The sequence below is a fragment of the Caenorhabditis remanei genome, chromosome IV (genome assembly GCF_010183535.1).
Source record: "Caenorhabditis remanei strain PX506 chromosome IV, whole genome shotgun sequence".
In the NCBI taxonomy this organism is placed as follows: Eukaryota; Metazoa; Nematoda; class Chromadorea; order Rhabditida; family Rhabditidae; genus Caenorhabditis; species Caenorhabditis remanei.
Window position 1 is genome coordinate 11026262 of NC_071331.1, and position 26239 is coordinate 11052500.

General features: G+C 36.3%; 3 protein-coding genes across 3 annotated transcripts; 1 reads left to right on the forward strand and 2 right to left on the reverse strand.

The window, feature by feature from the left end:
* Positions 1–7857: 7857 nt before the first annotated feature.
* On the forward strand, positions 7858–15942 carry GCK72_013241 (uncharacterized protein; the record flags this gene model as incomplete). The annotated part of the gene is made up of 11 exons (XM_053729744.1): positions 7858–7868; positions 8017–8144; positions 8984–9208; positions 12768–12867; positions 12976–13189; positions 13274–13621; positions 14061–14249; positions 14684–14897; positions 15298–15458; positions 15557–15688; positions 15832–15942. The coding sequence occupies 11 exons, from the start codon at positions 7858–7860 to the stop codon at positions 15940–15942; spliced, it is 1833 nt and encodes a 610-aa protein (XP_053584516.1).
* Positions 15943–17211: 1269 nt separating this feature from the next.
* GCK72_013242 (uncharacterized protein) lies at positions 17212–19017 on the reverse strand (the record flags this gene model as incomplete). Its single annotated transcript, XM_003092298.2, has 5 exons — positions 17212–17436; positions 17503–17769; positions 17823–18372; positions 18422–18782; positions 18831–19017. 5 exons carry the CDS (start codon positions 19015–19017, stop codon positions 17212–17214), a joined length of 1590 nt encoding a protein of 529 aa, XP_003092346.2.
* Positions 19018–21998: 2981 nt separating this feature from the next.
* GCK72_013243 (uncharacterized protein) lies at positions 21999–25905 on the reverse strand (the record flags this gene model as incomplete). The annotated part of the gene is made up of 9 exons (XM_053729745.1): positions 21999–22093; positions 22144–22328; positions 22379–22455; positions 22505–22612; positions 23175–23324; positions 23595–23737; positions 24695–24769; positions 24814–24974; positions 25832–25905. 9 exons carry the CDS (start codon positions 25903–25905, stop codon positions 21999–22001), a joined length of 1068 nt encoding a protein of 355 aa, XP_053584517.1.
* Between the last annotated feature and the right edge of the window lie 334 nt (positions 25906–26239).

Below are 26239 nucleotides of genomic sequence, written 5' to 3' on the forward strand. Positions count from 1 at the left end.
TCTGCGTGTGCCAACACCTGCTGAATATAAGAAGGAGGAAAAGAGAGGGATACGCATGATAAGAAGCAGGCTTGGTCGAGGTCGGGAAATCGGGATACTCGATTTCTCGGTTTTCCCGACTTTTTTCGGGAAAATTTCCCGACGAGAATTTTCCCGAAAAATTTTTTCGAGAATTTTTCCCGACCGGGAATTTTCTCGAAAAAAATTTTCGGGAATTTTTCTCGACGGGAAATTTCTCGAAAAATTTCGAGAAAATCGGGAAATTTTTTGTAACAGTAATATTCAAAAGTTCGAAATTTTCCATTTATTTTTACAGGGTTTCAACCGATTTTTTGTTGTTTTTGAACAAAATACTTCTCAATTTTCACCTACGGTGCTCCAAAATAGAAAACTATTGAGTGTTGAAAGTTTTTCGAAACTGATGTTTCTCCAGTAAAACGTTTAATTGATGGGGTACCAATCTCGAACTGTGAAAACAAGTATACATTAATGAATAAAATAAAATCTATCGAAAAATAGTTATTTTTAAGTCATTTGAAGTCAGTTTGACATAATTCTCGAATTTCTCGAAAATTCTCGATTTTCCCGAAAAAAAATTTCGAGAAAAATTTCGAGTACTCGATTTCCCGAAAAAAAATTTCGAGAAATTTTTTCGTTCTCGATTTTCCCGAAAAGTTTTTCTCGACCAAGCCTGATAAGAAGTCAGAAATACGATTATTTTCAGCAGCTGATCTTTCGAAATCCCCTCCCCGTTTTATCAGAAATCAAGACTAAAGTGAAGTCGAATAGTGTTTCTTTGATCATTTGTTTTGTGCGAGTGGGTGAAAATTATATATATTTGACAACTTATATTTACTCTTTCGAACTATTTCAATTCTGTCTGACTTGTTCTCATTCGAGTGAATGGATTTTGAATCATTCCTGTTTATTTTGGAACGGTTAGTTTTCAGTTTCAGTGTTGTGTGATAGTTTGTTATGTTTTTCTAAGAGTAGTTCACTAGCGTGTTCGAGAGCGCAATCTTACTGTTTTTTTTTAGTTTAACTAATTAAATAATATCGACGCTATATTAGTTCCGATTCTGGGTCAGTTTGGAATCGGGGAGTTTTTTTTATATTACTACTCGAATTTTTCAGTCTTGCTACTGTTTCTCAATTGTCAGATAGCGCTAGACAAAATTATCATTTTCGTTTGGCTAACTTTTTTTGTTTCGAACCATATTACTAGAACCGAGAAGGTTCAGCGCTATGCAAAACCTACTCTTTACACTTTTCGATGCAACGAAAACCGAGAATCTTTTGAGAAAAGGAATTTTATCACAGTTCCTAATTGTCTGGGACTTGGTTATCTTCAATTCTGGGCGCCTGAGTTTCAGACTAACTGATTCTGAAACGACACAGAACCGTCTATAAGAATGGTTTATATTGCTCGGAACAAAGACGACAGTATTGATTGAAATTTCTATTAGTTTCAATTGACGCCAGTCTTGAAACTGTAGGTTCTTACCTAAACTTGATTTTTTGCCACCATTTGTATTTTTCGCTGTTTCGAGCACTCTTAATAATGCTCTCCTAGATGAAATTTCCACTCTCTCCTTTTCATTTGAAACTACCGTATTATGTACCTTGCCCCACTATCAAAAGTGTTGTGTGAAAGTTTGTTACGCTTTTTCCAGAGTGGTTCGTAAATTTTTTCATGTTATTTTTTTTTATCATCACTAGAGTGTTCGAGATTTCAGTCCTACTGTAGTTTTCTGTTGTTATCTCATTTTAGTTTGACTAAGCAAATAATTTAAACTATCGATTGGTTTTGTATATGTTTCGACTTGTGTCAGTTTTGAAACGGTCGATTTTTATATTACCACTCGAATTTTTCAGTATTACTATTGTTTCTCAATTGTCAGATAGCGCTAGACAAAATTATCATTTTCATTACACCGTCGAAATATGTTTTCTTTCGAATCATACCCCCTAGAACCGAAGATTTTCAGTACCATTCCAAAATCTACTCAAACTAGCTGATTTTGAAACGTACCTGAACTGTTTATAGCAACTGTTTTTTGATCATGGTCACAGGGCAACATTGGTTAAAAAGGCTATCAGTTTCAATTTATGCCAGTCTTGGAACTGTATATTCTTATCCAGACTTTATTTTTTGCCATTATCTGTCATTTTCTGTTTCGAGCACTCTTACTAATCCTTTCCTTGATCAAATTTCCACCGTGTCCTTTTCCTTTGAAACTTCCGTATTTTGTACCTTGCCCCACTATCAAAAGTGGTCATCATCGCCGTCAACATCATCAGAATTTCATTAATTCCTTCTTCCTCTCTCTCTTCTCATCACAAACAGTCATCTCCGAAGACCACGTGATGCAATGACACCTTTTGCAGACTTCAAAAGCAAGTGTACGGTACCTCTAACACGATTTTCTTTCGTTTCTGTTTCCAATCTTGGATGTCTGATCGTTTTCGTGTGAAAAATGAACAGAAGAGGGAAGGAGAAGAGAAGAAAGACGTGCAAGATTGTACCGAATATTTCGGTGATATTGCTATTGATAGAATGAATAAGTGAGAGAAATAACAAGATTGTAATCTTAGGTTTTTGGAAATTGAAGATGATTGGGATGATGATTGAAACTAGAGATAACAATGGTTAATGGGAGTTAGAAATTTGAAGTGTTAGGGGTTTTTTGAGGGATTCGAAATGTCACTGAACACTGAACACAATAAAAGCTCTAATCAATTCCGTTGACCAGTAAGTCATTCAATGTTGAAACTGAATAAATTTGTTAAAATTCGATTAATCAAAACTCCATCAATCTCAATGGTACAGTAAAACTTCTAAATATTCCGTTCAATTTAGCAACTTTCAGAAAGTTCTGTTATGAATTAATAAGAGAACTGTAACGGGGTTTTAATTTAAAATCCAATTTTTGAAATTTTGCATTACTAGTACCGAGAAACCTACTTAACTGTCTCGGGTACGAACAACATAAATCCGTAAAACTGAACATCCCGATTTTCGGTGGAGATATCCTATTAGCAAACAACTCGTTCTGTCAAACCATTTATAACCAAACTGAAACATTTTACTGATAGTGTAGTAGTTTCGCTTACATAGTGTTTCAAGTTATCAATAAGTGTTCCGTAAGTAAGGAACGGATTTAGTAAGCAATTTAAGGAATTTTTAAAATCTTTTACATAGGCTAAATATTGCAAAAATCTGACTCTTGAAGATTAACTCATACACAAAAATTTTCCAGTTTCTCAAGTTTGTTTTTTCAATAAGATCACCATTAGATTTTCTACCAGAACAACAAAATCACCATTAGATATCCTTCCAGAAACCGAATTTACATAAAGTTCATCAAACTATAGTGTACTGTTTCTCAATTTAGATGAACAGTTGTGCAGGTTTCCTTCGGTTACTAAATACGATAAATTTTTTACCGGTCTGTATTGAGTTTGTATGCAACGTATTATCTGAAAAACTGTTTTCACGTTTGTTCAAGTTATGAATGTTTTTAGAACCTGTGGAGATATTTTACTAGACATTTCTAGTAACGTATATTAACTAAAGGTTCTGAAACTGTGACCTGTTGGTTTGTTTTTTAACTAAGGTCTCTTTTTCCAATTGAAAACTCATGATCACGTTCTAAATTTCACGAAAATGTGAAACAGAAATATTCAGTTTCAAAGATACCAATTTTCGTGAATTTTTTGTGGATTGTGATTCACAAGTGATACTCGGATCCATTTTTAAAAAATTAAGTTTTTGTAAGCGGGACAATTAATTCCAAAACTTTTTGATTAATAGTAAGAAGAAATTAAATTCGATACAACCAACATCAATGACGTAGTGCTTTTAGCGGAAACAATCATCCTAAATTAAGCCTCAGATACAGTAACTTTTTGTATTTCAAATTGAAAGTTACAGTTTCAATAGCCTTGTTTGTGTCCAAGAGAATCTGAAGAAATGATGGAAGAGTTTTTTAATTGGCTTTACAAGTTGGAAATGAATATTCCTCACGCAGATCGTTGTACGGTTGACTGTGCTTCTTTCATTTTCTATGTTAAACTGTAAAATAATAAGTTTCAGAATTGTCTTATATTAAATCTAAATTTTTTGTATCAATAAAGACACAACGGTACGTTTTCTTTTTTTTTAGTTCAGTTGAGTTTACCAACATTAGAGGTAGATCAACCGATACATATTACAGTTCAGATAAGTGATAGACTTTGTTTTTTTCAAAAAAAACGTGTTATGTTTCAAGACGATCATATTTCCGATGAATCGGTCAGTTCCCCACTGAAAATCCACTATTCGAAATTTTGATCTCTCACTTTCTTCCCTGCCTCCAAACCAAGTTCTTCCTACAAAACACACCCCGTCGTCACTTTTTTCTCCTACTACCAACTAGTCGTCCCACTTTCATTGATCTGCTGGCGTCAATAGTCTCTAATCGATTCGAAAAACATGATATCACTTTTCTATTCCTGAATACTTTTCACACTTCGGTGCAAACTGTACCTCTCTTTATAACGTCTGTTACTTTTATTTTCCCATTCAACCTTCGTTTTTTTTCTTCCTTTCATCCAATAAAACATTCTGTCGTCTTCGACCAAAGATCCTCAAATTTCCTTGTTGACCATCAGGTCAGTGCCACGTGGTGTCTCCTTCACTCTCCCCGAATACAACTATTCATTTTGATCTTTTGATACTTTCTCCGTCTGAGTCTCCACTTCAAATTATCTCTCACCACGCTCTACAAACAAACCGTCGGCAACCAGGGCGAAAGGGCGAAAAGTTTCCAATTTTTGCGATTGAAACGACACAGAGTAACAGTATGAGGGAGAGAGACAGAAAGAGTTTTACACTGATTATGTGTATTTTGTGTCGGTCTTCGACTCTTTCTCCCTCTCAATGCCTTTTTATGTCATTTTTAGTAAGGTTGAGGTTTTGTTTCAGTTGTCAGCCAGTCACTGTTTTTTTAATGTCTACCACTTTTTGTTTAGACTGTTTCATTGAAATTTTCAAAGTTTATTGGAAAAATTCTAAATGCACTGTTCATCATCTTGTGTACTTCGGAAACTAATACTTATGAAACGGAAAATTGCAACATTTTTCTCATCCTGCGCTATTGTAAGACTAGAATCTAGTTTGACTGTTTCAATGATCTTTTATCAAGATGTGGAGCACAGTTTTTGCACTAATGTTGTGTATGACAGACGTTTCTTTGTTGTCCTCGTTTCCCGTAATATCCAAAATGATACAAGATTTTACTGTTACAGTAGGTTCACTTCTATTAAGAAAATTTTTCAGGGCACTCACAATCAGTCTAATTTTCTTTACATCCTTCTCTTATAATCGAACTTAAAAATTCGAATTTGTGGTGCATAAACGTTTTACAGCTTGGCCAAACTTGTATCTTTGGGATCCCCCGAAAATTGGAAAGAATCTTTCTATCGGAGTTCGAAAGTCGTGAAAGGCCATTACGGTTCAAAAAATGCGCGGCGAATTCGCGTCCGTCCGTACACCGATTTTCGTGGGGTCCCTCGGTCAACTAAGTATCAAATAAACCTGTTCAACAAGCTTTGAGTTGGTATCATGATTTCAAGTCAGTCTGAAACTCTGAATATTTCACATGGACTATTAGAAACTAAAATGGAAACCAGTCCTTTTTTCAGACAGTTTAGGAAATTTTTGAACCTCTTTCTAGAAACACCTGATACGTCAGTTACCTTCGAACTTTTGAGAAATATGAATGAGACCTTACATGTGAACAGTGCAACTGTAAAATAATCGGCTGATTCTGGCTCAAACCTAAGGTTTCAAAGTGTTCCATTGAGATTTACTAGCTAATTCAAACATTTTAGAAACTGTAGTTTTTGAAAAGAATTAATAGAACAGTGTCGAGTTGACAACTTCGATGGCGAATTTTGACAAAAAGCTACAAAAATTAGAATAGAAAATAGGGTACGCGATCAAATGAGGAACGTTGTATTTGAGCTACTTTTAGCAATATGCTGAAACTGAAAACTGATTGTAACTTTTCAGCTGTGCTGTTCTAACCAAACTAGAATGAGAACGCAGACATTTTTCAATTGATTCCAGCAAGATGTATTGAATCTTTAGTTCTTTACAGTAACTGAATTCTTTCTCTACTTCTTGCACTTTAAGACTAAGATAGCATATTTGCCCAAGTTGGAGGAGTACATTAACTGTAACAATACTAAAATTATTACATATTTATGTATCTGAGACAGTCGATTCGGATGAAACGTTTTTTATTTCACGTTTTCTAAAATAAGTTTCAAATAAACTAATATGAGCATCTAGTAATTGGAAAAAGTGTGAGAATATTACATAAGCAAGTTTTGTTGAAAGTCTCCAACTAATCGGCGTATTAAATTCGTATATTGAATTTGTGATTTTCTAAACATTTTCTTTCTTTTCGAAAACAGTAACATTTTCGAGAAACCGAAAAGCTTCCTGTTTCAAGCAGCAATCAAAATTCTGTGAAAAAATGAATGACAATTATTGATAAGAAGCTATTATAAATTCACAAAACTGCGCCACGTGGCTTTAAAGGCGCATCTAATTTATCAGAAATTTCGCGGAGTGGTCTCGTAGTTGAAAAAGATCAAATACCGTATTTTCGAGCTTTGCAGGCCTAAAAATAAATGCAAATAATGTTTTTCGCTTCGAGACCATATCGAACAAATTAGATGCGCCTTTAAAGCCATGCGGCGCAGTTTATAATAATCTATTCTGAAAAGACATTGCGTCCCCTCTGATCACTTTCTTACTTTTCAGAAACAAAAACGTTTGTTGTACAAATTTTTGGAATTCAGCAAGCTTATTTATTCATGTTTAGATTCACTACAAATGCGAATTGTAATGACCGTTTGATAATTTCTGAAATTTTTGACCACTTGTTGGAGCAGGAAACAAAACTATTATAACGTAAAACTCTGAATATGAGGGTTTAAAATTTTAATGTTTCATCTATATTTTATTCCTTGTCAGTTTTAGGCTTCCTAGATACCACGTCTTGAATTGCACCAACAATTTTGTGAGCTAACACATGGATCTCAAAACTCATAATTTGCCGTTCTCGATATATTTAGTGGAACTTTAATACGAATCAGAACAGTTTGACCCCAGGTACCAGAAATTCCAAAGAGTTTGCTAGACCAAAAAAAGAACATAAAACATGAGATACACACAAATATCTGTATCATAGTTTGATCACCTAGTTGTCTAATCTCAATTCCATATCGGTACACTGATGGAAATTCTACAAAAATCCCTTTCCCCGTCTGAATCTCTCTCCCCTTTTTCGTCACGTGACAGTCTCTATCCAAAACTTTTCTCGTCGTGTTCTCTGTGTCTCTCGATTCGATCACTCTCTCTCACTCCGTCGATCGGATCAATGTAGTTGTGACGAGGTGGCTTTGAACGTTTGAACTTGCGCAGAAATGAAGTTGAGACTTTTTGAAAAGGAAACGAAATACGTACGGTGTGAGGCGCGAGAAACAAGAGACATAGCAGCAAAAAAAGGTGAGAAAAAGAGAAAAGAGACACGAGGTCAACTTGTGTCCCACTGGACTGATCAGTGACTCGATTAGTACTGTTTCCAGTTTTATTCTAGGTTTACTTTCCTATTTTTGATATCTGTAAGTTTTCTGTTTCTTCGATATTTTGAATTGGTTTGTGTCTGGCCCGGAAATTGTTAAGATTTTTGCTTTGATGTCTTATTCTACATAGATTTATTCCGTCATTGTCATGTTAGAAGTTCTCCTAAAGCTCATAAAAATGTCGCCAAAATAACAATAATTGAAAAGCATCACACTCCAATGAAAGTCTGGTAACTATAAGTCTCCATTAAAATTTCCTAAAGCCCTTAACGGGTTCATCACTACAAATGTTACAGCTTCAAAATCTCGTTTAACTTGGACTAAAAGTTTTTCTCTCGCTAATCAATTTTCAAAATCTCTCATTATTGAAATTTCCAGTCAAAACGGCTCACCCACCACTTCAACGACGCCCCACCACCGCCGCCAGAATTCGTCGTCCGGATTGGAGCCAGCACGGAAACGACCGAAACTCTCGCCGCCTGTCCTGACAGCAATGCCATTGGATTGTGAGTTTTTTATACAAATGGTTTCCGATACATGAATAATTTGGCGTGTATTTTGAATTAGGTTAAGGACTTGTTAAAACAGTAAAAAAAATGCTTTACTGTTGCAGAAACGTGTGATTGTTTGTGTTAGTCCAGATGTTTTGATTAAACCTGTTTGTGAAAGCAAAAATATTATGAATAATTTAGTTTTCTAAAACTGTCACTTAACTGAATTTTTGAGTTTTGAGGCTAAAGTTCAGATCTAACAGAAGCTGTAGTTTGAAATTCTGATTGGCCAAAAATTGCAACGTAGAAAACGAAAAGATAAATAAATGAGTCTCTGATAAGTTACGTTTCAAGTTCTCATTAAGTAATGGAAATGGGAAATCATTATCACTACGTTTGGTTTGGAAAATCAATCTCAATAATTTTCTGCTTAAAACGCTTGTCACTGAGAAACTGACTCTCTTGCCTAGGTATTTTTCCCTAGTAAATAAAATGCACCCAGTAATATCTACTGGCTTCTTTCAAGAAACTTCTTTATGTTTCTGAAAAATACTAATCTAAAAAAGCAGTGGTTATGAAAAGATAAGATTCTGGATATGATTGCTAATAAAAAATCTGTTTTGAGAAATCAAAAAGATGAGAATAGTTTATTTCTTCTATTGCAACGTTCCTTTGAAATTTATATTGAAACTGTGTTCAATACAAAATTCACCATAGTTTCAGTTCCCAGTTGGTCAGTTTTCAACCAATAGTCTCAAAACTCAAAGATTTTTTCAAAACCCCTACGCAACAGTATTCTTTTCCTCTCCCTTCTCCAATAAACTCTATTCGAATCAGAATCTAGTTGATTCCAGTATCCGACACAATCCTTCCATCTGAGTCCCAAGCATGTACATCAACATTAAAAGGAGTCGTGACAGCCGCCGGAGCAGCTCAGATGTCATCGGCAGAACGGTTAGCAGCAAGTATAGTGGCCCCGCCGATATGCATAGTACCTCGATCCGTGGAATTTATCAGTCCGAAAACAGAGGACGGGATAATAGATTTACCGAATTCGATGGGAAATATGCAACAGAGTGGTTAGTTGGTTTTTTTTTATCCGAGGGCCACCAAGTCAGTAACATCAGAGAATCTTGGAAAAAATTAATGTTGGTTTTGAAACAAACTTTTTTCAAAAAAACTTATTTGAAAATTACTGTTTCAAGACCCTCAGATAGGTCCCTTACAAATTTTTTGACAATTTAGTGAAACCATGACGAATCCAGTAGTTTGCACTTTTCCGAAAAAAACCCCTTTCCGAGCAAATAACTCAAAGAGCAGTGTTTGTTTCTTCTCTCAACCAAATCACATGTTTATCAACCAATTATGGTTTGAATTTCCAATACACAATACCGTTTTTGCAACTTTTGTAACTCACCGTATACTTGTTAAGTACACACAGAGCCACGTGGTTTGTTGATCTCTGTGAAACCAGAGTTCACACTTCAGATACATTAAAAATGGACTGCGTGGGCTAAACATTCATTATGAGGGAACGTTTTCAGGGTTTGTGAGACAGAGAAATTTGTTCTGGAATTGGTGAGATAGTGGGGAGAAATTTTGTTTTGAAAAGTTGTCTAGTCACGGAATCAAAATTTTCCTCAGAATGAAAATGGATGAAGTGAAAATACTAAACGACAAAATTTCCATAAACACTTAAAAATAGTCTGAAATGGGAAGTTTATGTTGTCTTAATTGGCTGATACCATGCAGTTTTTAATTGCTTTCAATTTCGATATAAGATTGTCTTTTGCTGCATCAGCCGTAAACGAATTATCTGTATCCTGTAAGAGAACTTCGAAACTGGACATCCCGAAACAGAAAGCTTTCACTCTGACCGTTGTCATGTACATATTCAAATGAACACATTTTTTTCTCGATTTCAGTGAATCATAAAAAGGTTTCCAGGACAGGGGCTATTCACATCCAGAAAAAAAACAGTTGTCATGGCTTTCACCGTTTTTTTCAGTAAATGAATTGAGGGGAAAACTTTTTAAGTCGCGAGTAGTTCCATTAGATTCACTATCACCGTTTCAATTTTGTAATTTTTGGGTTAAACCACCTTGTCATCAATCTGATTCCCGTTTTTGTATTTTCATAGTTTTTATAGTGCTACGGAATGAAATTTATATTTTTTTTTGATCTGAAATGCATTTTGACCTGTGATAAAGGCTGTCGCACGGCCGGCCGCCGAGACCGCGGATTAACCAAATGGGCTGAATTTTTGTACATCGACTAATCTTTTGGTCCTCTACAAGGCCGCCTGAAGAAACGAAAATTTTCCATGGCTGGGAACTGAGATATAGAATCGGCCCACGGCCCTTTTGACAGCCTTGCCTGTGATTTACTTATATCGATATTAGTATTGATATAATTTTCTACTTTTTCTGGGAGTAGTTAGCATCCTCACCAATTCAATAAGATACTTCGTCCAGTACTTAATAATCACTGTATTAATTTTCAAAATTAGGTCAGTGCGTTCCAGTTTTGTTATCAAGTGATTTTTGTCAATCATTTTCACATAGCGAGCAGTGATTGTCCCTCATGTGTTTCTATTGTCAAGAACTAGTCCCAACAGAATAACATTTTTGCTCGGTGGATGACAACAACTTGAAACAGTATTTCAGAGTGCATTAATAATAGTAAAGGCAAATTCCATCTGAATTTTATTTTCGGTTTCAAACAGTAGACAGATTTTTTTTTCTAAATTTAAGGGTATTGAGACTCATCCCAACAGAATAACATTTTTGCTCGGTGGATGACAACAACTTGAAACAGTATTTCAGAGTGCATTAATAATAGTAAAGGCAAATTCCATCTGAATTTTATTTTCGGTTTCAAACAGTAGACAGATTTTTTTTTCTAAATTTAAGGGTATTGAGACTCAAGAATTATAAAGTTAGTATTGCTACGAATCTCAAATTTTGTCGATAGTTACGGATAGCCTTACTGTTCCAGAGTATAGATGTTCGACTATCTTGCTAAATATCGGTCAATCTGATTAGTGAGAGCTGAACGTAGTTTTCATGTTTCAAATTTGACATAACAAGATTCTGATTTGTTAAACTCAATTCTTCCTCTTGTAGTCATTGACATAAAAACTGTAATTGGTCTCAAAGGGATCCCCCGATATGGTCTCTCTCATAGAGTCAGTCTCCGATTCACATGTTACATTTTGTTATCTGCATCACCCTTCTCTTTAAAGGTCAATAGGGTATTCCCCGGCCAAAGATAATGATCTCTCTTCACCCCTACTAAATTCTGATCTTTTGATCACTGTCAACTTTCAAAAATTGTGCATTCCTACAGTCTTGTTCCCTACATATGTGCATACATATGTAGACTCCAGTTAGCCAAGAACAAGAGGAAACTAATGTTAGTGCATAAATAGACCTGTTTCGATGACTGCGTGAGGAAAAGAATCAAAAGATCAGAACAAGGGTATTCCCCCGTCTAGACGAGAGAGTATTCCCCCGTAGAGACGCAGAGAAAAACGGGTGAGAATTGGATGTTACAGTGCACCTTGCGCAAACATGTATACGATATATTGAGATGAGAAGAAATAGATTATTACGAGAAGGAGAGAGTTTATAGAGAACAGGAAAACAGTCCTCTCTCTCTCTGTCTCTTTCCGAGAAATAACCCGAAATCAGTCTTCGTCAATTCACTCTAGTCTCTATTATTCGCCTCCATCTTTTGACCTTTTCTGACTTTGAAGATACATAACTCTTCAGGAAAGAAAATGATGGAAAAGAAGTTCCCGATTTTGTTGAAAGAAGGTAACTAGAAAAGTCTATGTAATAGTTTCCAGGTTAAGATCAAAAATTTTGACAGTTTCTGATAATAGTTAAAATGTTCAATTTACACATGATAAATGATTTCATGACGAAAATATTTTGTTGATACGAGTTCAGCCGTTTGGTTGGTAACACATGTATCTGGTTAGTGCTAGCAGAAATTATAATTGATTTCTACCGTTTCATGTATCTTTTCAAAACACTTTCTATGTAAGCACGTCGGTTGTAGACATTTAGCGAGAAACCTTACTTGCTGAAAAATCTGTGTACGTTCCTTTGATTCATTCCTTTTAATTGAAAGATTATGCCAGCAACAAATAGTTTATTTTCTTCGAAATAGCCACTTAAAATCTTTCCAAGGGATACTGTTTTAACACAAGCAGTTATTAAAAATGTTCTGTTTCGTAAAGTTAATATCAAAATTATTTTTTGGGAGCCACTGATTCGACGTCATAGCAAATTTGTCATGTAGATGACAAGTCCATGCTAACGGTTTCAAGTCTGTGGCTAATTGTTTTCTTTCATTGTCTTTTTGGTCTGATGTCATCGAAACATTCATTCCTATAGAACACCTAGAAATCTCAATGACGAAAATGTGTTTCAGTTCCGTTCAAAAACGAGAAAAGTTTTCTGTTTTGGTAAATCAATTTCAGAACTACTTGTTAAGAATATCTAATTCGCGGTTAATAACTGGAACATTTTTTTATAAAATCAATGTTTCGTTATGAAAATAATAGTTAATCCAAATTCAATGGGAATTCGATAAATATCCCGACACAACAATCTATAACCCAAATTCCAGAATTCACCGGAATGAAATGCCGTGTTTGTGGAGATTCACGAGCCGGTCGTCACTACGGAACCATCGCATGCAACGGGTGCAAAGGATTCTTCAGGAGAAGGTGAGTCCGTCAGTTTTGAAGTTTTCTGTTTCAATAAACTTTGTAAGAGCTTGATTAAATTGTCATTCTATTAAGCCGTCCAATTTCGGGTGTAAAATAAAATTTCAGTATCTGGGAGCAACGAGACTACGTGTGTCGATTCGGTGGAAAGTGTCTAATAGTTCAAGAGTACCGTAATCGATGCCGAGCATGCCGATTAAGGAAATGCTTCACAGTTGGAATGGATGCGAGAGCAGTGCAATCAGAGAGGGATAAACATAAAAAGAACCCCAAAGACTCGAATGAGGGAAGCTCATCGCCACAGTATCCCACTTCTGCTACGGTAGGTTCATGTTTTTATACAGTTTCGCAAAGTCGATTTATCATTTCAAAGAGTTTTGTCATCAATATGATTACCTTTTTTCAGCCCATCTCGATCCCTTCCACGTCCACTTCTCAAACTCCACCAACCACCTCTGTCACCTCATTCAACTACCAAAATATCCCTGGAGTCGTCAGTCGAACGTTCTCTGAGAATCTGATAATGAGAGACCAATCAGTTCCCCAAGTGGAGCCACCATCTTCATCATCATCATCTCAACAAGCATCACATGTTCCACTAGTCAGATATTTGATAGATTTGGAGAAGACCACCGATAATTTAATCGATGAGAATTGTGATTTTATGAGTATGGAATTCGATCAGTTGTGTCGAGTGGATGTCACGATTGAAGCTGCGTTTCGGCAGCCTGGAGTTGTCGCCAAAAGAACACCGGTGAGTGATTTTCTCTATAAAGTTAGACCACGAGTAATAAACATGAGTTAAAATGAAATGCGTACAAAACGATTTGGTGAAGCAGTGACTTTTAGTGGTCTATATACACATAGTACGGAACGGTTTTGTCAACCGCGCTCAATTGGCACTAAAGAAAAAAGAACGTGGATTTGGGGAAAAATTCATTGGAGCTACCTAAAACGGCTTCTTCTACCTGAAGGTTACTAATGGGGTTATTCACATCCGGAAAAAAACGTTTTTTTCGTTTTTTCCGGCAAATGAATCGAGGGAAAAAACGTTTTTTTTTTTCCGGAAATGAATAACCCCATAAAACTTTTGATGAAATATATCACGTCTTCGTAAAAGTGACTTCAATCGAAGCCTTCTCCATCAACCAACTCCAATTACACCTCCCCGAAACAGTAATCCCCCATTTCAGCCTCGATGGCTCGCCCTCGAACGACTGACAACACTGGAAGATGTGCATATCGCGTGGTGTCGTTCATTCGTGTTATGTCTTGACTATGCGAAAATAATGAAGGATTATCAAGAGTTGTCGCATACTGATCAGTACACATTGCTAAGGAATCGAGTCGTGTCGGTCAATTGGTTGTGTCATACGTATAAGGTGAGTATTGGGATAGAGGTGAATGGCTATGTTGGCGGGCACCTGAAGATTTTCGGAAGATAAGTGAGCTGCCAAATGTTGAAAAAATCAATCTACGTGAAAGGGGTTCTCAGTTTATGGAAAATCTGATTCAGTAAAAAAAAGTTATAGAATATCTAATCTATATGGATGATCAACTGGAAGATCTAAAGGCTGGTATGTCTTTCAAGAAATTCTGAAACTGGATAAAAGTGAATTTATTTTCTAATGGTTTCGAAATGATTTCGGCTTTAAAATTTTAAAATTTTGACAGGTTTATGATTTTGCCTCATTCTAGAAAACGCTTTAAAATTTACATTTTCTCATAAATCAGTCATTTCAAAAACCAAATAACTATGTATCTCCGTCGTACCAAAAAAACATATTCCAAGAATCCGTAATCCCCAAATTTGCAGACATTCAAAGCCGGCTGTGACGGTGTCGCCCTAGTGAATGGTAGCTGGTATCCGAGAGACAAAGAACTCCAAAAACAACTCGATCCTGGATGCAATCACTATTTTCGAATTCTCAGCGAACATCTGATGGAGGATTTGGTGATACCGATGAGAGATATGGATATGGACGAAGGGGAATTCGTCATTCTCAAAGCGTTGATTCTGTTCAGAGCTCGTGAGTTTTTGATAAGAGTTGCTAGAGCATCAGTTATAATTTAATTGGGAATAGTGATGTTGGTTATCTGAAACAGATGATTTTGGGGAGGTTTGCAAAGAGTCAGAATTGAGAAAAGTTACTTCTTTGGCTGGAAAATTAGAGTCGTGGGGATCCAGAATAGGTACTTTAAATGTCTGTAGCTTCAAAATGAAACGAGTTATAAGGGTTTGTTATCTTGAAACCTCTCAAATCGGTTAATTCCGAAGCAAGGAAAAATCTGAAACCTGTTTCAGAATCCCCATTACTTCATATTTTCAGCCATACACATTTTTTTAAACTGGTATGATATATCACAGAGCAAATAATCAACACCTCCTAATTGTTCTCAATTCTCCGAAACAGTACTCATTTCTTCCAGACCGTCGCCTCTCGGAAGAAGGACGTGCTCATGTGAAACGTGTCCGTGACAAGTACATTGAAGCTCTCTACCAACACGTTCAACACCAACATCGTCACTTTTCCTCGGTGCAGACGTCGATGAGAATTAGCAAAATTCTGTTGTTGCTACCAAGTATTGAGGTGGGTTTGACGGGCTCGAACCCGAGGCCAGTCGTTTTTTTACGAAATGGTACCTGCGCCAAGTCTTCATAATCTGTAATACATCATTGCTATTTCAGCATCTCTCCCAACAAGAAGACGACAATGTGCAGTTCCTTGCACTCTTCAATTTAGCAAATCTCAACGGTTTACCGTACGAATTGCATTCCTCAATCAAACAACACATCCCAAATGGTGATGATGATACACAGGTACGTAAGGGAAACCAATGAATCCTGGCGGAGCTAACATTTCCAAAAAGAGCACACTTTCTCCATCAAAGCTCTGCTGTTTCCATCCCTTGCCCCCCTTGAAAACCGTGTATTCATTGTTGAAATTGGTCAGTATATTGCAGGTAAACGAAGTGACATCCAACAACGATGGGCCACGAAGCAGTGAAAGCAGTCACACTCCGCTATCAGTCTCCACATCGCAATACTCTGATTTTCCCTCAAAAATGCACTAGTCTTTTTTCCAATTTTGTTAATTGCCATTTGATTGCCAGCGCATAATTTGTATATAATTTATTCCATTTCCTCATTCTGCGATTCCTCCTTATGAAATGTGATACGATTTGATACAGTATTCAGGGACAATAATCCAAATGATTCGCCTCGATTCTTCTCTTTCATTTGCCAATTCCAATGTTTCCGATTGTGATTTCTAGTTTTCTAATATAAAGTTTTTGAATTTTAGAGGAAATTTGTTCAAGGAGACGTATTATAGAATAATCACATCATATTTATCAATTCTCAGATTCTAGAAAAATGAATTCGCATCAATTTCTTTTTCTGAGTGTTTTCAAACAGCTTATCGAGAGAGAGATTGGAAAAAAAATTCCACCTTCTAACCCCTCGAAAAGATTATCTGCCTAAGCGGGTTAAGAAGATTCCGACAATTTTTATGAAAGTATTATCAGCTTTCCCTAAAAATCCCAACGCTCCGCCCACTTCCACACATTTCATAGCGGCGCGCGGAACCCGTGAGATGTCGGTACATTGTGAACTTGTTAACACGAGCGACGATTATTGAGGTGATCTAGTATAGTTCTTCTTGCTGGGCCTTCTTTAAGACCCTAAGATAAATTTTGGACGCCTGTCTCAAAGGAGGCAGGTGAAAAGTGTTAGACTGAAACTGTTCGATGGTTCTGGGAATATGAATTTTGGGCAAATCTGAAGATCAGGAAAATTGTGTATTATTAAAGGCGCATCTAATTCGTTCGAAATGGTCTCGAAGCGGAAAATGGTGTTTGCAGTTCTTTTCAGACCTAAAAAGCTCAAACGACATTCCGATATTTAAAAGAAGGGACAAAAATAAAATTGATTAACATAGATATGCTACATATAAGAATAGTTGGATGAAGTTTACGAAGCAGAATCATGATGAATCCATAATCATTAAAACCCAATCCAAGTTTGTTATTTCCACGAATTGGAAAGCCATTTCAACTTCATCAGAAACGAGCACCCCCATGCGGCGAATTCTGATCAACTCCGTTGACACTCCAAAATTCAACTTTTTCTTTTTTAGACTTTTATTTTTTCAGTCATTTCGCACTTTATTGGTGGTAATTTGGTGTTAAAAAGTACAAATGAGTATAATCAAGGTATGTCAATCGTATACAGTTAGTCGAGATACATCATACAAGAATACAGACAGATCAAGAATCATAGTGAGAAAATACAATTGCTAGTGATGATAAGTATATTAAAGATAACAACAATAATAATGAGTATCATTGAGGAATTCCGTCGAGAGTCAAAATGAAACCGTTGACCGTGAAGCAAAGGCGAACCTTCCGTTTCTCTTTGTCTTTTGGTTGGATGAGAATATCGTTATTGTCTTCACTACAAACGTCCGGGCAAGAATATTTAATAGCTTCTCTCAACGTTTTGGAATCAATTGGAGTTGTGAAGGTCACAACACACATTTCCACGGTTGGTGGATGAGCAGCAATTGTCTGAAATTAGAAAAATATTGATTAGATTTCAACACGAAATCAGTCGGAAAAGCTTGAGTAACTCACTTTAATAATATCAACTGCAATCTCTGGATCGGAAATAAGTCCGAATGAAATACGTTCGAAGTGAGTATTCGCAATAACTGTTCCCACAATTTTGTCATCTTCGATGTCTAACTCAGCAGCCGCTTTCCATGACTTCAACTTTGTAATTGTGCTAGGGAATTCATAATGACTTTGTTCGAAATAAATGTCCGTTGGACGCGTCGGTTCATTTGGTTTCGGTTCATTGAGTTGAATGCAACGAAATTTTGTTCCAGAAGGAGGCTGAAGCTGAAAAAGTAAGGGTCGCAGAGTTAAAGAACAATTCTTGACAGATAACTTACAGGAAACTGAACTCTCCAAATTCGGAACTTGAGATATTTCAGAGTTTTCGGCTTCAAATACTTCATGACAGAGCTCACACTGCACAATCGGGGGTTATCAAGTAGGTAACCCTCTTGTTCGCGGAGGGAAATGGTAAATGAGAACTTCTCAACTTCAACTTCTCTTGACAACTGTTTCAAATGTTTTCTCAGGCAATGATAGAATTTGTCATCAGAATAACTTGGTTCGTCTTCTTTGAAAACTTGGCCCATCGTGATCTCCAATTCGTCAAGTTTGAACGACGACATTCGGATGAGAGCAATCAAATCCCAAACCACAACAGCTCGAAAGTTTGGATGAGCGCCATATGCTCTGAAGATGTCGTTTCTCGAAAATCCAGTACCTCCTGATTCTGGAGTTCCACGATACTTGATTTCTTTCTTGTCGCCATTGATATGCGTTTCTATGCAAGCTGTGTTTCTACCAATAGTCAGTTTGATCTTTTCGATTGACAGCTTGATGTTCTCAACCAGTTCGCGGCAGTAAGGGGAAAGTTTTCGAAGGTACATTCTAGAAAAATGAAACGGTAAAAGTCGATAAGACTGACAAGTAAACTCACAATCTCGGAATAAGAATAGTATCTTTTTGAGCTTTGATTTCCTCAAGTGCCCATTCCTCGAAACGAAGAAACACTCCTCTTCGCGAATTTTTCCAAATTTCTTCTTCAGTATAATGTTTTGATGACTCCTTCATTTTTCGAATTTCATCATCAAAAAACGTTTCGTCCTCGAAATCGTTGAGAAGCTCTTCTTCAGAATCTGGTGTTATTTCGCGTGCTTCTGGATTACTTACTGATGGTCCTTCTTGTGAAGAGTCACCTCCTGACAGGACCTGATCTTCCGGAGTATCCTCTCTCGATTTCTTCGAACCAGAGGTTTCTGAGGAATCATCGCTAACTTGACGTTTGAGTGATGATTTTTCTAAAAGACAAATTCAAAAAGTTGTATCAATTCAATCGATAGACATACCGGAAGTTTCGCCGGAACTTGAGCTCGAAAGCGTTTGATCGGATGCCAAGTTTTCCAGCTTATCTTGTTCCTCCGCTGCTTCCGGATATTTTTTACGTAGCGCATTCAATGCGCTCTGACCATCCAAGCGATTATTGAAACATCTTTTGAGGATTTCGTCGCCGTCTTCTTTAGAAACTCGAAGCATTTGTAGCTGGAAAAACAATGTATTGCATGAGAAACTGAAGAAACACAAATCGAAATGAAAAAAACTTTTGAATGACGATGAGAGACTCGCAAAAACAAACATCCATTCCAAATGAGGAAATCAGGTGATATTACCGCATATTATTTGATCTACCTCCAAAACAGAAACAATTAGCGCTCGAAAAATCAAACCGAAAAAGATCAAATGACATATAAGACAGGCCAAATTTGAAAATTTTTTTCCTCGACAGTTTTTTCTTTGTTTTTGGCAAAAAATGGGAAACTCATAATTGTTAAAATCTGGCGGATTTTTGAAAAGTATGTGATTTTTAACAGAGTTTTATGAATTCTCAGCTAGTCGAATTTTTCTGGAAAAGTTAACTCATACTTGAAACTTTCTCTTTATTAGGATTTGATTAACGACAAGTTGGTAAGACTGGAACAATGTTCACAAAAAATTTTATTGAAGGAATTTTAAAAAGACAAACACAGAAACGTAACAGTTACACTTTTGTGAAAAACCAGAAAAAAAAGTACGTGAAAATTAGAATAATTTTGATTTCACGTGACGAACTCGGGCCTCCCCAAAATCGAAACTGTTACAACTCTGGGAATTATCCACGTATCGTTGTGTATGAGTTTCAGAGAGCTACCTGAAATTAAAAACGAATTGAACGTATTGACACAAAAAAAGAAAACGACAAACCTTATTGTGACTTAGAAGAGCATTTTGTAAGATATCAACATAAACCAATAACAACGATAGATTGATATAAATAAAATTTCGCTCCAAACACATAATATATCTGAAAATCTGAAAGGATTATTCTTGAAACCGTATTCGTTAAGTTACCTTCTAAACTGTATTGAGTAGACCAATTAGCATTAAAAACCCAAGTAAGAACTTGGGAATTGAAAATTAGATGAAAAATCTGCAAATTTGTGGTTGTTTCTTACCTGGATTCAATAATTTTCTCTGGAATAGGCATATTTCAATGTATGGAGCTGTATTTTATATCACATCAAGCAGCAAATTTACCAGCAAGAAGGAATAAAACAAATCATCAAAACAAATGACGTGTCACTCAAAAAACAAAGGACGTTTTTCAACGTGGCTTGTTATTTAAAATTCTGCCACGTTTATAAAAAAATACATTCTGGAAAGAAAACCACGTTTTGATGATTAGTTTTATTCCTTCTTGCTGGTAAATTTGCTGTATGAGATATAGCTCTATACATGGAAATATGCCTATTCCAGAGAACTGAATCCAGGTAAGAAACAACCAGAAATTTGCAGATTTTTCATATAATTTTCAATTCCCAAGTTCTTACTTGGGTTTTTAAAATGCTAATTGGACTACTCAATACAGTTAAGAAGGTAACTTAACGATTACGGTTTCAAGAATAACCCTTTCAGATTTTCAGATATATTATGTTGAGTTTGAAGCGAAATTTTATTTATATCAATCTATCGTTGTTATTGGTTTATGTTGATATCTTACAAAATGCTCTTCTAAGTCACAATAAGGTTTGTCGTTTTCTTTTTTTGTGTCAATACGTTCAATTCGTTTTTAATTTCAGGTAGCTCTCTGAAACTCATACACAACGATACGTGGATAATTCCCAGAGTTGTAACAGTTTCGATTTTGGGGAGGCCCGAGTTCGTCACGTGAAATCAAAATTATTCTAATTTTCACGTACTTTTTTTTCTGGTTTTTCACAAAAGTGTAACTGTTACGTTTCTGTGTTTGTCTTTTTCAATAAAAACTGGTCGAATTTTTACGTAACTCTTTTTGAAACTGTTTCAAAAAATCAAATTGACAGCTGACCTTAATCAGTTTCTACAAACCAGTTGAGGAAAAAACTGTAATTTCGTAGAAATCCTGATGAATTTCCCAGAAGTTCTAAAATTTTTCCTTTTTCTAACAATTTTGAGAGATTCATTCAATTTCCACATCAATTCTTGGAATTTCGCAACACTCAATTTTTTCTGTGAAAACTCACAGGAAAGTTGAAAATTTGTGAAAAAACAGACGACGAAAAAAAATTTTCAAATTTGGCCTGTCTTATATTTTTGAGCTTTTTAGGTCTTAAAAGAACTGCAAACACCATTTTCCGCTTCGAGACCATTATTATTTTTTTTTCGAACGAATTAGATGCGCCTTTAATAATACACAATTTTCCCATAGTTGTCAAGGCCCGGGCCGGTAGAAAATTTTCAAGGCCCGGCTTCAAAAAACGACCCTTTTTTTCCAATTTTTTTTTCGAATTTTTTTCAATTTTTCATCGGAAATGTGACCATTTTTGACTATTTTTCAGAATTTCTTCTAATTCTGACTGATAGTCGAAAATGTGACTTTTTTGCGAAAAAATTCAAAAAAATTCAAAAAATTTGAAAAAATTTGACTTTCGCGCCAATTTGCCCGGGCCTTGACAACTATGAATTTTCCTGTTTTTCAGATTTGCCCGAAATTCATATTCCCAGAACTTTCGAACAGTTTTAGAATCACACATTTCACCTGCCTCCTTAGAGACAGGCGTCCAAAATTTATCTTAGGGTCTTAAAGAAGGCCCAGCAAGAAGAACTATACTAGATCATCTTAATAATCGTCGCTTGTGTTAACAAGTTCACAGTGTACCGACATCTCACGGGTTCCGCGCGCGGCTATGAAATGTGTGGAAGTGGGCGGGGCGTGTTGATTTTCGGGGAAAGCTGATAAAAAGGCTTTCAAAAAATATTGTCGGAATCTTCTTAACCCGATAAGACAGATAATCTTTTCGAGGGGAATTTCCCCAATCACTCGATAAGCCGTTAGAAAGCATTTCAGAATAGAAATTGAGGAAAATTCAAAAAAAAATCTCGGTATAGAAAAATGACTTTATTTACAACTTTAAGCACAAATAAATATAGACGGTATTCCAAAAATAAAAATAGAACCAAATAAATGAAAGCAGCACCATTGTCGATTACCGATTTGTCGCTTACCAGATACTGGAGATGGCTTCTTTGTAAGCACGAGCACCTTGATGAATTAGTGAGGCAATGTTTTGAGTGTGTTGGAAGGCCGTTGAGTCGACTGAAACACGTTTTGACTAAATAAGAAAAAATAAATACTAAATGGGTTACCTCGATTTAAGTCCGTCAACAAACTATCTCTGTTCACTTCAGCGAATCGATGTCTGTAGTTGATTGGAACGGTTTCTGTGAGGCATTTATAGAGGAGAATCGAGAGGATTGGCTCGTCGAAATTAGCAGATTGGAATGATCGAGAGACCATTTGGACGAGGTAGCTGAACGCGTTCAGGATACTTCTGGAATTTATTTAAGATTTTCAGTCTCTATCCAGTTTCTGTTTATTTACCTGTATGGATCCATACTTGCATGAACGTCACACTCCAAGAATTCGGTGAACAGTACCTCACTCAAATCCACGTGTAGCTGAAAACTCTATTGTTTATTTATAATCTCCATTAAAGTAAAGGCGTACCATGTTCGGAAGAAAGAGTCTGTCCAATTGAACACCTCCTTTGACTCCAGTCAAGAAGCATGCTTCGAAGACGAAAAGAAGAGTGAGGAGGTCACTGAGAGGGTCGTTCTGAAAAAGTAAATTACTGTTTCATAGTATTTGTAATGTTGAATTTTTAAAAATATTTAGAACTGCGGTTTTCATAGCTAGGTCCGATGAGTGAAATAAGACGTTCCGACTTACAGACGGATGAAAAACTAAAATGTTGGACTCATTACTCGAAATACTTTTCCTCGGAAACAGATAAAATCAGTGGTTTCAATTAGGTCCGAATCGACTCCCAACAATAACTGCTGTGATAACAACGATATGAAGCTAAACGAAAAAAGTCGGCATTTCAAAACTTCAAAGGTTTTGAAAATGTACTTCAATGCGTAATAATTTCGCCTTGCCTATTCCTTGCTGAATATCGATCCTAACTTTTAAAATTCTGTCGTTTTCTAAGCGTCTGGTCCTAGGTGATTTTAAAATTGCGAACTTCGACAAAGTCGGAACTTGCCTCAGTTGTGATACCGTATTTTTTTGTTCTGTTTCACCAAGTTATTTCAAATTTTAACCAATTCAGATTTACTATTAACTGGTTGCTAACATTTTCAACTTTCCTTTTATTCAGCTACCCAGTTGTACTTACCATAATCTTACTATCCGTCCCGAGATACGGAATACTAAAATGTTCAGTGATCTGGATGAAGAATGGACATCCCAATGCGACACGTCTCAACATTTCAAACTCCTGATGCAACGAGATGATCAAATTCGTTCGATTCGTGGACCGAGAAATCTGAAACACGATTTCTGGGGTGAGAATCTGAAATATCTGACTATATTTATTCTGAATTCCATTCCAACATCTTCTCCCGTATAAGAATATTTCCTTCAAAATCCACAAAAAGAAAATAAAATCCGCGGATGATCTTTAAAACTCTCCGCTAACTCTCTCCTTATCCCCTTTAAATCGAAAATTTAAATCTTAAAGAGGTCAAGAGAAAGTTATGATAAATGAAAAGATAATCTCAAATCTAAATCTCTTTTTTGAAAGAACAACACCTACCGAATCGAACATTTGTCTTTCTGCAGCAATGTTCCGACGGAAAACAATTATTTGATCGATGAGAAGAATGGAGCTTTGGTTCATGTTTCGGTAGAGAGATGTTACATTTTGTTGAGTGGAAGCAGTCCGTTTCGCTTTCACGTCTGGAATATAAGGAGAGGTTGGAATGAAATAAAAATGTCCGCATTGGGTGTTTGACAGGGCATGAGGAGTTACTTTTTTCTTGAAACAGTGTGTGTTTGTTCTGTTTCAAAACATGCGTGAGACAATTGCTGATCTAGGTGATGTCGTTGATTTAAGTTTTCTTTAATTACAGTATTCTTTGAGTGTGGCGCTCCGAAATTCTCAAGATTTTCAGCTTTACCAAAAGTGATTGAGAACTGAAAACGTTAAAACAAAGCTGCCATGATTTAGAATAAAAATATTATATCGGTTACGCTCAACAAGTATAAGGTGACTGATAAAGACGTTAACTAGATCGTCTCCTTGATCATGTGAAAAAAGACTTGCAAAATACGGGCCTGCTTGGTGTGGAGTCAAAAATTGTGTAAAAACATGTCAAAAATTCGACTTTTTTGTAAAAAAAAATTGAGTTAATGTCAAAAAAAAACTCAAGTTTTCAAATTTGTGTACCCAGGCCGACCGGGCCCGTGAAAATTCTCAAATCGGCCCGGCATGTTGCAAGTCTGAAATACTATTTCAACTATATCATTTTATAGTTGAAACTGATCAGTTTTGATTCAGTCCTAGCACGACACTGAGATGTTCTTGAGTGAAAACAAACATGCTGGAAATATCAGTTTCAGAGTGAGCATAAAGTAACTGAAGGAATAATTGCGCTAATGTGTACTTTGACCACGTATCCGTTTAATCAACTCAAGCCAATGTGTCCCAGTTTTGGGCAGCCAGCAGAGTTATTAGGAAAGTGAGTTTTATAAATATGTATACTGTTTCATTACATCTTTTTTCGATGCTTTATGCTTATTTTAGTAACTGCCCAGTTCCTTTCATTGAAGAATATTTGTTTCGGAACCAAGCATTAGAATTTCCAATAACTTCTAGAAACTCGTCAGTAGACGAGTCTACATGATTTCACTCACCTTGCGGCATCATTCCACTACTGACACACTTCAAGAATCGACAGAATCTGCAGCTGCCTCCTCGCTTCGTCGGATCTGAAACTTCTCATTCTCTAATCTTATTAGTCTTCCATCCATACCATGTGCAATATTACACTGTCGATTGGAGCACGAGTAGACCTTCTGATCAGAGACACTTCTTCTGAAGAACGCTCCGCACGCCGCGCAGCTAATCGCCCCGAAATGGTATCCTTCGGCTTTATCCGAGCAAATTGAGCATATCATCTCTTGAGGAGGAGCACTGCAACATCAAAAATACTTAGAGAGATTTCTAGGTTAAGCTAGAAGTAAACAAAAGAGGTTGGTCTGAAAATGATCACTGGTTCAGTGACAAGACATCAATCTTGTTTTTGATAGCGGTTTTAGTAGGAGGTCTTTGAAGAAAATATCGAAAAACTTAATTTTTCCAGAATTTTGAGGTGACGTGATCACTTTTTCAATTTGGAATTCACAGACAAACAAGTTGGTTGAATGAAATGTTTCCCTTTGAGCGTTTCTCTATACTCTGGACACCTAATACATGACACTGTTTCATAATTAGCCTAAAACAAACTCCGGATCAAATTGATTAGTTAATTCTTAAATGTACTTTTTTACTTTTGAAAACGCGCTCCACCGAAATTAACTACTCATTTCGTACCGACTGAAGAGACGTCGACATCGGATGACTTCATGACGACGTCACGGAGTCAGATCCTTTAAGCTTTAAGCGTTGCAGTTTTTTCACGTGAATCACACGTCTGCAGAGTGACTCGATGAGTCATGTGATGGGTACGAAATCGGTATCTACAGTATCAGAATCTGATGGGTACTGTAGAGAACAGAGCAAGACTGTAAAAGTTTGAATGCTGTTCAGCAAGACAATTCATCAATTGGGCTCTGTTATGCTACAGTTATCACAGTGCCAAAAAATTGGGCGTTGTGTCAACAGGTATTGAATACACGCGCGTCGCGGAACCTTAAATTTGAGACAATGAAGAACAGTTGCTTCTGCAAATTTTCTAAAAGTAAATTATTCCAGTGTTTCAAAGTTATAATTAATTATTTATGATTTTTTAAAAACAATATTGTTATTGCTCCAAAAATCCCCGTACTAACCTTGTCCACATCATCGGATTGTAATCCATCATCCAGTAGCTCTGATTCTCCCAATTAGACGAATATAGACTCATGAAACCTTACCACCTTCGGAAGTGTTAATTATTTAATTACTCAATTAATTACTTTTTCTTCGGAGAAAAGCGAAGAAGAGAAATGAAAATTCGAGGTCGAATCGGATGATTCTACAAATTTTTATACTACATCCAGTAATCACGGGATAAAAAAGGTTCCAGTTGTCTCCCCCTCAGATTATCCGTGATGCGGATAATCTATTAGTAAATCGTTTCGAATCTTCATTTGAGTTGGCACAAGAGAAAATGAAAAAAGGAGGCCCCTCCTTTTCGAAATCTATCTGGAATGATACACGGATTTGCACCTCTTGACGAAAATGGGGTAGTAGAGAGA